The sequence below is a fragment of the Felis catus genome, chromosome E1 (assembly GCF_018350175.1).
Source record: "Felis catus isolate Fca126 chromosome E1, F.catus_Fca126_mat1.0, whole genome shotgun sequence".
Lineage (NCBI taxonomy): Eukaryota > Metazoa > Chordata > Mammalia > Carnivora > Felidae > Felis > Felis catus.
The window spans coordinates 55,676,765-55,689,423 of record NC_058381.1 but is presented as its reverse complement, the minus strand read 5'-3'; the positions used below and the strand labels follow the sequence as shown (position 1 = coordinate 55,689,423).

The following is a 12,659-nucleotide window of genomic DNA, read 5'->3' as shown; positions in this document are numbered from 1 at the left end:
TTGTTGATGAAAGTACAGGTTCCTGGACCTTTTCCTTTTTTAAAGGACAGAACAATTAACAATGTTCCAGTTGATTCTAAAATGAGGCTCAATCTCAGAAGCCTAAGTAAACCACTGACTGCTCTCGTTTGACTTTCAAATAGGAAGAGGGCACTGCACTCACCATCATAACTTCCAGGAGTGGCTTTTTCTTTTGGGAGACCAGGAAAAAAGTTCCATGCCAAGAACAGAACGCGTACTTTCTAACACCTTAAGTTCACAGCAGAGGTAGGAAAAAACCCCTAGCTGAACTTTTAAGAATTTGCCTTCTATTTGAGAGGGAAAAAAATGTTTTTATTCTTTCAAAAATGTATATACATTGTCATACAAAGATGCCAGGCTACAGCAGCTCTTGGCTAGCCTCAGGAGCCTTCCAGTGAGCCTTCTTTTATAATGGCCCGGGCAAGATTTCGCGCAAGAGCAAGTCTCAGCATTTCCAGCTTGGTGTTCTCTATGTCCTCCTAAAAAGCAAAGAAGGCCAGCATAAGGTATGGCAGGAAGTGTTCCTTCTTTAAAGTTCTGCAAGGTTCTACGTGACCCGGAGGCAGACCAAGGGCATTTAACCCTTAATAGCTTCTAGCAAGTGGTTTATCTGAGGGAACTGCATGCAAAGAACCTCTGCGACTGACCAACAGACAAGTAGAGACCAGAACACTAGGATCACCCCACTTTCTCCTAAAACAAGCTGGTGTGTCAATTACAGGTTAAGAGCTAAACCAAGAAGCACAAGTTTGTAAGGGGCCAGTGTTTCAGGAGGGAAGTAGGGGAGTCCAAGATAGAGGGAGCCTTTTCTTCTCGCCATTACAGAATCAACAACCCAAAAGCTAAAATGACCTGGAGTCGCTGAGCACCAGGCTCTCCCCGCACTGGCCTTCCTGAGGCCAAGTCCTCCAGACATCTCATCAGCTCATATGTTTGCTCTGTTGTAAAAATCACCTAAAAGAGAAAAAAGAAGCTGTTTTGCTTAGATGCTTCCCAACCAAGGCCTGCGCTGATCTGGGCATGTGCCCGGGTTCAGAGATTGCCTTCCGTGCATGCCCTTTGGAGGGGCAGGCTTCATATATGCAGCCCTGGAAGAACAGCACCCGTACTGTCACCCCCAGCCTTTCTCGTCAGGGCACTAGGCTGAGTATTGTTAGTAGACGGCTGCCTCATTTCAAATTAAGTAGCTTTTCTCGTTGTAGATAACTCTTATTTCCAGACAGGGCATTACGAGAGAATGCCCCACACACAGGGCTCTACTTGGGAGATGATGTGTGGATGTGCATCTGCAACAGCTACAGAATGAAGCATTCTGTCAAAGACTATAAAACACAAAATCACTGTGGATTAAAACTGTACCTGTTTCTGTTCCAAAAGGGGCAGGGCATCTGTTAGTAGTGTTACCCAGAAACATCGTGGAGCAATCTGAGAAGTCATCAATGACAGGAGAAGAGAAGCCGCATCAAAAAAGCGCTTCTCCCCATAAAATCGGTGGAACTCACGGTACTTTCCTATTGTGAAGAGAGAACACTAGGTCACCTCTCGCCCTAAACAAGCCAAGAGAAACCCCAGACCAGCCACGTGAAAGCAGAGAGATTCTTTCAGAACTGACTCCAAACGTCCTGGACCAATGAGAACAGGATTAAAAAAAAACAAAAACATGTTTTAGGTGCCTGGGTGGCTCAGTGGGTCAAATGTCCACCTCTTGATTTCAGCTCAGGTCATGACATCATAGTTTGTGAGTTCAAGCCCTAAGTCAGGCTCTGTGCTGGCTGTGTGGAGCTTGCTTGGGATTCTCTCTCCCTGTCTCTGCCCCTCCCCATTCACGTAGATTATAGAGAACGTTCTATAAGAGAGCTGAACAGATTCTTCAAAAATGTCACAGTGAAGAAACACCAAGAAAGGCAGGGGCACTAAAGAGACAGGACAACTGAATTTGTGAACGTGGAGTTGATAAAACACCTTGCTGGGACAGCAGATATAATCAGAATGTAGATTACAGATCTGAGAAGAGCCGTGCATTCTGGTAACTGGTTATATGAGAGGATGTTCTTGTTCTTAGAAAATACATGCTCAAGTATTTATGAGGAAAGGGAAACAAAGTCTCCAACTTACTTTCAGACTGTTCGCTAAAAACCTAATAAAATAAATGAGGCAAAATATAAATGGTGAATCTGGATAAAGTGTACATGGGAGTTCCTTACTCCTGCAACTACTTTTGCACCTTTCTCTTTAATTTTGAAATTACTGGGAAATGTTAACCAGAAAGTATGCTTTGCAGAGTCCGGCACACAGGGTTCTACGTGGTTTGGAGTTTGGGCTTAACAGGAAGGAAACACTGGAGAAGTCTAGATAGTACCTCCCATCTCCACCATGCCGAAGGTCCAGGGGACAGAGCCCAAAGACTCACCCAAGAATGTCAGTCGATCACTGAGCATCATGGCTGGCCCAAGGTTGTCAATGAGATCCAGATCGGAAAAGCAGCCTCGCTCACAGTAATCCCTGAGGAACCTGCAAGGCCAGGCCCAGAGGTCAGAGCGGCAGTCCCAGGCCCCACTTCCTCAACCTCCCAACTTCCCATACAGCTCCCAGAAAGCCAAAAGGGACTGACTGAACCCACCTGTCTGACACCAGCGTGGCAAAGGCTGCATCCTTGGCTCGGATGCTCCAAGACAGGGCAGAGCCCAGGCGATTGTTGCGGACAGCTTTCATGGCTAAGATCTTACAAATGCTGCGAACTTGGCAAGAAAAAAGAAAGAAGGTTAACTCTTCACCCTGCAAGTCACTCCATTCATAACCCTTGCTGGACAGAAACAGGCTTCCCGACTCCTCTGAGCTTTCTGCAGCCTGTCCACAGGCTCCAAATACAAGTTGGTCGGTAACACTGGGAACTTTGGGGTTTATAAATTGTCTCCTGGCTCTGATCACACTATGACCCACCCTGGCAGGACTGGCTTTGTGAGTGAGTTTGATTTCAGGGATGGCAAAAAGATTTTTATTGCTCTCCACAGGTCAGCTCCTCATTATCTGTCCAGGTGTCAAAAACCCTTTGGGTCTTGAATGCCATGTGCTTTCAGAGATGGTCATATGCAAGCAAATGCCTTGAAAAGAAAACTTGAGTTTTTGCACTCAACGGTGAGGGGAGGAGGAACAAATAACACTGCTTTCCTTTCTGTGCTCCTCCTGAGCTGACCCTGGTCCTACTTCTTCCCCACTGAGCAGCCTTAGCAACAGCAACCCACCTGGGAGAAGCTGACCCCAACCCTGAACTTAGAGTAGGCAGGAGACAGAAGTGGGTAAGAATCTTTTTGAAAGGTAATGTGCTCCATTGCTTTCTAAGTCTCGGTGGATCCCCAGCTCCTTGTCCTTCCTTCCTCAATAATTTTCCTGTTTTGGCTTATCTCTTGGCACGTGCTGCCCGGCCTCTCTCTAGTGTGGCTGGCACGGCATGAGCAGAAAGTATGCCGGGAAGAGGGCAGGCTCACCTTGCTCAGTCATCTGCCGCTGCTCACAAATCCGCAGCACCTTAAGGGCTTTCTGCTCAGTGCTCAAAGGGATCCGCTCAATGTGCAGCTCCAAGGAAACTCGGCCCAGCTCAGGGCAGTAGTCGAAGTAATCCACTCCCAACTGCCAGAGGCTGCAACAGTCCGAGGACAGACATGAGGGCCTGGAGAGCACAGGTGCTGCCCTGGAGCTCAAGGATTGGCACTGAGATGGCTCCTCCCGCACGCCCCGTAGACTTCAGGGAACCAGATGGGAAAGAACACCATCTTGCATGCTGAAAAGCACCGTTGGGGTCTTCCTACCTATGATGAGCAAACAGGCCGGAGGCATATTCCAGCAGGAGGAACTCTCTCATGTTGGATCCGAAGCTGGAATAAAATGTAACATGAGACCAAAACCCATGGCCTGCTCCATTCAGGGCCCTCCCATAGCCCAACCGTGCTTCCATACAGTGGACCCCCCCGCCCCCCGCCAAGTCCCAAGGGCTGGCCTGGCTGCCACATACTTACTAGAGGTTGTGTGACTGGAGGAGCTTGCAGTGATCCAGCAGGTCTGTCAGATGGGCCACAAACCACCAGTTGCTTAAGGCAATGCTGTGGGTTCAAACCCAAGGAGGGGAGTCGGGGTCAGAGAGTAGGATCCATATGAGCAGAGCATGACCAGGACCCCTCATGTTCTTTGAATAAAAGGATAGGTGGGACAGTGACAAGCTGAAATCCGTTTGGAAGAAATTTCTCTGTGTTGTGTGAGGACTGACAGTGCATACCCAGAAGGAAGGTCAACCCTCAAACTGGCAGCCAATAATCTGTATCTATGGAGAATGTCACAGTGAAAATAAAATTCAGGGATCCAATCAGATGCAGACAATGTGGATACAGAATAATGTGTAAGAACAAAAAGAAACATTTATAAAAACAGAACTGGTGGTTGCCAGTGGGGAGGAGGGTGGGAGGATGGGAGAACTAGGTGAAGAGGTACAAACTTCTAGTTAGAAAATAAGTCAGTCATGGGGATGAAAATTACATCACAGGGAACATAATAATCTTTGTGTGATGACATAGTAATTACGCTGCTGGTGGGGAGTATTTTGTAACGTACAGAATTGTTCAATGTTGTAAACCTGAAACTAACACATCAACTATACTTCAATTAAAAAAAAGATGGGATGGTTGTAGGTTAAGTGTCTGACTTTGGCTCAGGTTATGATCTCATGATTCGTGAGTTCAAGCCCCACACTAGGCTCTCACTGTCAGTGCAGAGCCCACTTCAGATTCTTTGTCCCCCTCTTTCCTGCTCCCCTGCTTACGTGCTCTCTCACTCTTGCTCACTCTCTCATAAATAAACTTAAAGATAAAAAAGAAAAGATCACAGCACCTGGGTGGCTCAGCTGGTTGAACGTCCAATTTTGGCTCAGGTCATGATCTCATGGTTCATGAGTTCAAGCCCCATGTCCAGCTTGCTACTGTCAGTGCAGAGCCCACTTCAGAGTCTCTGTCCTCTCTCTGCCCCTCCCCCACTCATGTTTTCTCAAAAATAAACACATACTGGGGCACCTGGGTGGCTCAGTCAGTTGAGCATCTGACTTCCGCTCAGGTCATAATCTCACAATTAGAGAGTTTGAGCCCTGCATCAGGCTCTGAGCTCTGTGGTGCCAGTGTGGAGCCTGATTGAGATTGTCTCTCTCCCCCCTTTCTCTGCCCCTCCCCCACTCGCATGAGCGCGCACGTGCTCTCAAAAAAAAAATTAAAAAAAAAAAAGACTAAAAGATTAGTGGTTTCTGATGCTTCAGGAAACATGGAATTCAGAGGAACATATTTTCATTTGGATTCACTGTTAATGTTTCTCATTGTATAGCTTTTGATTAGCGTACTTTATGAATACAACTGTAAACATAAGACAGTTTAAAAACCATCTTGTGTTCAGGTTTCTTTTAATACTTTGCATGAAGAAATTTTTGTTCAGTTACAAGATTTGTAATTTTATTGTATTTATAGTCTGACCAGGATGAAGGTTAAATCCTTCCCCAAACTATACTTCACCCCCCCACCCCCCCTCAAATCAAACTTTTAATCAAAGCCTAGAATCATCTAGGGCCCTTGTGAAAAATGAAGGTTTCTAAGGCCCTTTGAAGGTCTGATTAAGTTCCTTGGAAATCACTGTTTTACATCATCAATGCTTGTAAGCTCCCTAGCATCCTTTTGTACAGTGTACCAGAACACTTATCAGTGCGCCTCCATCATTTCAGGTTAGGTTATTCATTTGTTACTTGGCATAGGCCTTCTGTATTTGATGCCTATTTTTTAAATCTTGGGAAAAGGGAAAAGAAGCTTTAATGATTGCTTTCTGTAACAAAATCAAGCACAAATGAAAGGAGCAGACTATCAAGGCAGACACAGTCTCAGAGGTGTAATAATGCATTAAGGTAAAAAAGGCTGCTTTCGTGATATAAAAATAGGGATTGGCTTACACTGAATTATTGGACAAATGTTTAAAACTTCTGCCTCATTCTTAAGGATGTGGACATACTCACGAGACTCCATCTGTTCCAGGATTCCACCATTAGGGAATAAATATGCTTGTTGGCCTTCCTAACATTCATTTTGAAGATTAGCTATTTTCCAACTTTATTAATAGCTCTGTATTATTCATTCAAAAAACTATGTGTGCTGGGGTACCTGGCTGGCTGAGTCGGTAGAGCATGAGACTCTTGATTTCAGAGCCATGAGTTTGAGCCCCATGTTGGGTACAGAGATCATTTAAAAAATGATCTATGCTGGGGCATCTGGGTGGCTCAGTTGGTTCAGCAACCAACTTTGGCTCAGGTCATGTGCTCATGGTTTGTGCGCCCCATTTCAGACTCTCTGCTGTCAGGGCAAAGCCCGCTCTGTCCCCATCTCTTTCTGCCCCTCCCTCCGTCTCAAAAATAAACATTAAAAAAAAAAAATTATCTGTGCCAAATTTCAAAGATTTTCCTCTATTTCTATCATCCTCCAATACTAAGTTCTAAAAATTCATTACATGCTACACGAAGTCCTAACATGCTCAAGTTTTTAAAGAGTTCTCTCTTGGGGCACCTGAGTGGCTCAGTCAGTTGAGCACTGGACTTGATCCAAGTTTATGATCTCATGGTGCATGAGTTCAAAGCCCATGGGCTTTGATCTGGGATTCTCTCTCCCTCTCCCTCTGCCCCTCCCTGCCTCTCAAAACAAATAAACTAATAAGCAAACAAATAAACAAAAGAGTACTCTCCTGGGCCATGTTTTCCTTAGCTATGGCTTTACTAATTTTGTTATTCTGCTATGTTCCTTCCTGACCTTGTCCTTTCTAGACAAGAATTCCAATAAATCTGTTTATGGCAGCCCCCTAAACAAAACCCCAACTCATCAGATAATGTTGTTGCTATTAACTATTCTAACTTCGTCATACGTCCTTATGTATCAGTAATTCAACTGAACACTGTCATTGGGTTAACTAGACAGTGCTTTCGTGGAAAAGATACTACAAATGCAACTCGAGACCACCATTTCAGTCAGTCCTTACCTCTCTGTCCCTGTCACCTGGAAACTGGAAGTAATTTTATCTCTTGCCTACCTGGACTGTTTAAAGAAAAAAATGGGAAAATTGATATAAAATATCTTTAAAAAATTCTTTTCAGTAGTGCTCCATAAATACAAAAATCAGTAAATCCAAGCTTGAGGTTAACACATAAATAGTGCCCTACTAAACTGCTTAGAGACCACCATGGATGTGCTCTAGCAGCACTGCAAATTGGTTCAAATCCAGTCCTGCTAACTCAGTGACTGGCCAGTTATTTAACTTCAGCTTCTTTGCCAAAGTGGAGGAATTATGATGGTCAGTACAGCTCTCTGAGACTCTGAAGCTATCTTTAGAGACGGAAGTTCTAAAAAATTCAAGGGTAACAGATGAAATCAGAAGTGGCCAGTCTTAAGGAAGAATATTAAATAAGGTGAGCAAACGTTAACCCAGAAGATCTAAAAACAAGTTGCCTCCCCTACTCACAACTACAGGCACAGTCCACCCTCCTACAGTAAGGACCATAGAGAACATTAATGACGAGGGACTAGTTCTTTGAACAGAGGGCTGGAGGAGGAGGGAGAACCCGCCACAGGAAGACAAGAGAAAGGAACAGCCCTGAAATAGAGGCAACAGTCAGTGTAAAGGCTCTGGAGCAGGACGTCAGTCTCGTTCCTACTTCAGACTGAAGCCCGTGTGACTCAAACTTCAAGTCAGGCAAAGGCCAGCTCACTTAGTGCCTCGTGATGGGAAGCCACTGGGACAGAAAGCAGGAAAAAATGGTTCAACACTGAAAACAAGTAGCAAATCAAAACTACAATGAGATATCACCTCACCCCTGTCAGAATGGCTAAAACCAACAACACAGGAAACAACAGGTGTTGGCAAGGATGCCCAGAAAAGGGAACCCTCACGCATTGTTGGTGGGGAGGCAAACTGGTACAGCTACTCTGGAAAGCAGTACGGAGGTTCCTCGAAAAGTTAAAAATAGAGGGGATGTTTGGCCACCTCAGTCAGTAGGCATGCAACTCTTGATCTAGGGGTCATAAGTTCAAGCCCCACATTAGGTGTAGAGCTTAGTTTAAAAAAAAAAAAAGTTAAAGATAGAACCACCTTGGGTCACTAGATCTCTTTTGATTTCCACTCAGGTCACGATGCCAGGGTCATGGGCTCCATGGGGCATTAGGCTCCATGCTCAGCATGGAAGTTGCTTGGGATTCTTGGGTTTCGCTCCCTTTGCCCCTCCCCACCTCACTCACAGGTGTGTGTGTGCTTTCTCAAAAATAAATACATGAATAAATAATAAATATAGAACTATCCTATTATCCAGCAATTGTACTTCTAAGTATTAACCCAAGAGATACAAAAATACTAATTCAAGAGGATACATGCACCCCTATGTTTATTGTAGCACTATCTACAATAGCCTAATTATGGCAACAGCCCAAGAGTCCGTGGACTTATGAATGGATAAAGAAGCTATGGTAGGGACACCTGGGTGGCTTGGTCTTTTTGGTGTCCGACTTCAGCTCAGGTCACAATCTCACAGTTCATGAGTTTGAGCCCCACTTCAGGGGTGGAGCCTGTTTGAATTCTCTTTCCCTCTCTCTCCCTCTCTTGAAATAAATAAAACTTTTTAAAGAAATGCTTCCTGGGGCACCTGGGTGGCTCAGTCAGTTAAGTGTCCAACTCTTGATTTTGGCTCAGGTCATGATCTTGCAGTTTGTGAGTTCTAGCCCCACATCGGGCTCCATACTGACAGTGCAGAGCCTGCTTGGAATTCTTTCTCTCTTTCCCTCTCCCTCTGCCCTTCCCACTCTCTTAAAAAACAAAAACTAGGGGCGCCTGGGTGGCGCAGTCGGTTAAGCGTCCGACTTCAGCCAGGTCACGATCTCGCGGTCCATGAGTTCGAGCCCCGCGTCGGGCTCTGGGCTGATGGCTCAGAGCCTGGAGCCTGTTTCCGATTCTGTGTCTCCTCTCTCTGTCCCTGCCCTGCTCATGCTCTGTCTCTCTCTGTCCCAAAAATAAATAAAAACGTTGAAAAAAAAAATTAAAAAACAAAAACTAAAAAGCCTGGCTGGCTCAGTCAGCAAAGCATGGGACTCTTGATCTCAGGGTTGTGAGTTTGACACTCACCTTGGGTGTAGAGGTTACTTTAAAAAATCTTAAAGGGGCTCCTGGGTGGCTCAATCGGTTAAGCGTCCAAATTGATTTCGGCTCAGGTCATGATCTCATGGTTCATGAGTTCAAGCCCTGCACTGGGCTCTGCACTGAACATGTGGAGCCTGCTTCGGATTCTCTCTCTCCCTTTCTCCCTCTCTGCCCTTCCCCCATGCTCTCTCTCAAAATGAATAAACTTAAGAAAAATAAATGTTTAAAATAAAATAAAATCTTAAAATGAGCAAAGAGGGAATAAAAAAGAGAGAGAAAAGAGGCAATCCAAGAAAGAGACTCTTAACTCTAGAGAACAAACTGATAGTTACCAGAGGGGAAGGAGGTGGAGAGATGGGTTAAATAGGTGATGGGGATTAAGGAGTGCACTTGTGATGGGCGCCGGGTGTTGTATGGAAGTGATGAATCACCATACTGTTCACCTGAAACTAGTACTATACTGTGTGTTAACTAATGGGAATTTAAATAAAAACTTAAAGACTGAAAAGAGTACTCGAACGGTTGTGTCCAAATGGACAATGTAGAGATGGGGACAGTGGTGAAGCCCTTCAACCTGCAATAGTTCAGGCTGTTGATAATGGTGGTGGCAGCTGAGGAGGGAACGAGAAGTAAGCAGTTGTGAGATAATTTTGAAGTTAATAGAACTTCTTGATGGCTTCATTAGTGCTTAAGAGCTCAGCAAACTGTATGGGCTTTAGCAAGTGGCTTTGGGGCCAAACAGCCACAGGGCACTTGTTAGCTGGCAGTGTGACTTTACCAGGGCTCACTTCCCTCATATGTGAGATAGGCTTGAAAAAAACAGCACTTTTGGGGCGCCTGGGTGGCTCACTCGGTTGAGCGTCCGACTTCTGCTCAGGTCGTGATCTCACGGTCTGTGAGTTCGAGCCCCGCGTTGGGCTCTGTGCTGACGGCTCAGAGCCTGGAGCCTGCTTCAGATTCTGTGTCTCCCTCTCTCTGTCCCTGCCCTGCTCATGCTCTGTCTCTCTCAAAAATGAATAAACGTTAAAAAAAAATAATAAAGAAGAAAAGAAAAAAACAGCACTTTTTATCTCAGGGCACCTGGATGGCTGTCAGTTAAGTGTCCAACTTCTGATTTTGGCTTGGGTCATGATCATGAGATCGATGCCCCACGTGGGGCTCTGTGCTGTGGCGCAGAGAGAGGAGAGACAGAATTCCAAGCAGGCTCCGCACTGCCAGCACAGAGCCCATTGGAGGGCTCCAACTCACAAATCATGAGACCATGACCTGAACTAAAATCCAGAGTCAGACGCTTAACCGACTGAGCCACCCAGGCACCCCAAAATAAGTAAATAAACTTAAAAAAAAAAAAAGGCACCCATCTCAAAGGTCTGTTCCAAGATAAATTGAAATAATCCATTAAAAGTTAGTCTAGTAAATCTTAACTATTATCACCATTACTGTAATTACTAACCATTTTAGTAATTTTGTTAAGTTACCAGCTGCCAGCCTTGCTGTCCTCCACACTCTTCAGATTGTTCTTTCTCAAATACAAATTTCACAGCACTATCCTGCTAAAATCCTCAGTGGCTCCCCATTTGGATACAATCAAAACTACTGTGTACAGTGTATCTGGTCCTTGATAACCTGACTCCTTTCTGACCTCTGTCATTTCAACCCCTCACTTAGTGTTTTGGTCCTAAGAGATGTTTACAGTTCCTTCAGCAGGTAACAGGCCTTCTTTCTTTCCTGTCTTTCCCTATGTTTTTGTTTCTGCCCAAAATGATGTTTTTGGCTGAACTTTTCAGGACTCCACTTTGAGAAGCTTTTCCTCACCTTACAATCTGATATAGAGTCCTCTCTTAAGGGGTTCCACAACATCTGGCCTAGATAATACATTCAGGAATACAAGAAAAACTGCTATAATCGCAAAGCTTGGCACAGTGTGGGGCATAAAGGATGGGTGAAGGGAGATGGTACCTCGGCCCTCCTGAACAGCTGCTGTTGCCCAGACTGATGTGACAGTTAGTGAGACAGCCAGTGAGGTGGCTGAAGAGCCACAGCATGCCCTAGTCTGGCAGCCCTCAAGCATCTCCCAAAGGGATACAGCAGCCTCCAAGGCCACAGGGCAGCGACCACTGAAGGCAGGGTGCTAATGACACTGTTCGAGTGACCAAGACAGGATGGAGTGTTGAACAAGGCCGCCACACCCTCCCTGCAAAGCCAGACAAGTCTCAACTTGTGAAGATTTTGGAGCTTCACACACAAACGATGGAGAATTCCCAAGGCAACCTCTATACAAACCAAGCAAACAGCCTCATTGTTCAAAAATGTTTGAGGAAGACTCAACAGCTCTGGAGTGGCCTCTGCTAGAAAAGAGAAAATTGTGGAGCTGGGAAGACCAGCCATGGCGAAGGCCCTACCCAGAGCAAACAAGTGTAACTCTCCACGGGACTGTTTGCCCTGCACTGGGCCACTGTTGCCCCCTCACCCCAACTCCTATATCTTGTTTTGGCACCTCTGCAGCAACCACTACCTAACTGAGCTCTGGCGGCTGTGGACCTTCTTCTGTAAATGGTGTGTGAGGGTCTGCACACCGCCACAATCTGCAGCCAAAGTTATGGGCCGGGACAAAGTTCTAGCAAGAAGATTCTAGATTGGGTAAACATTAAACTGGACCTCTTCTTAATTTTTGAAGGAAGACCTGTTTCCTTCTAGTTCAATATTGTGACAGGACTTTAAGGGCACCAGAAAGCTGCCATCCTGCCTAGCTCCCAGTGAAGTACATGCCAGCTCCCTGTTTCCTTTTGCCAGGTAGCAAGGAACTGGCTTTTAGAGGAAGCTGTAAGCCAGAGAGGAGGAAATGAGCACTTGGAGGATTCCCAACTTCTCCTTTCGGCTGTGGGGATAATAGGCAAACATGCAGCTCTCCAGCAAGGGCTGATGAACTATGGCCTCTGAGGGCCTTTATGCTCCACTTCAGCACCCTTCACTGCCCTTTGTGCCTCTCAGGGTCTGGCTAACATGGGGATCATCGAATACTCATTTAGAAATCTCCTTTTTAGCACCTTTAGAAAGGATTCCCTTCATTCCCCTTTACAGGGTAGTCATGAACCCAGTTGACGTCATACCCAAAGAAAGCTGCGAGACTTGCCTACATCACCAGCCCACTGGCCCAACACCAGACGTTCCCCACTTTCCCAGGAACTAAGCTTGGGTCTGACTGGTACAAACCAAGAGAAACCAAGTATTCGTAAAATGCCAAATCCAATCCTTCCCCATCCAGGAGGGCACATTCCTAAAGCTCTACTACTCTCTCTAAAGGTACTTCAGCCTTTCCTCCAGTTTCTGGGATGAGGTTTCAAGACTTGCATTATGGTGCCTCTTTCAGAACAGAGTAGGAAGTAGCTCCCGGATCAGAAAAACCCAAGCTCCAGGGGTGCCTGGGTGGTTCAGTTGGTTGAGTGTCC

General features: G+C 45.6%; 1 protein-coding gene across 4 annotated transcripts in view; it reads right to left on the bottom strand.

The window, feature by feature from the left end:
• Positions 1-311: 311 nt before the first annotated feature.
• Positions 312-12,659, bottom strand: part of NUP85 (nucleoporin 85) — a 36,962-nt gene continuing 24,614 nt past the window's right edge. For 2 of the 4 annotated variants that reach the window (XM_045045156.1, XM_045045157.1), the window contains exons 12-19: positions 4,035-4,118; positions 3,828-3,893; positions 3,507-3,688; positions 2,642-2,759; positions 2,432-2,532; positions 1,381-1,532; positions 874-975; positions 312-500 (exon numbers count right to left, since the gene is read on the bottom strand). In XM_045045156.1, coding sequence (XP_044901091.1) covers positions 402-500; positions 874-975; positions 1,381-1,532; positions 2,432-2,532; positions 2,642-2,759; positions 3,507-3,688; positions 3,828-3,893; positions 4,035-4,118 — 904 coding nt within the window. In that variant the 3' untranslated portion in view covers positions 312-401. The remainder of the gene's footprint in view (positions 501-873; positions 976-1,380; positions 1,533-2,431; positions 2,533-2,641; positions 2,760-3,506; positions 3,689-3,827; positions 3,894-4,034; positions 4,119-12,659) is intronic. The other 2 variants (XM_011289359.3, XM_003997142.5) reach the window with 1 other exon arrangement.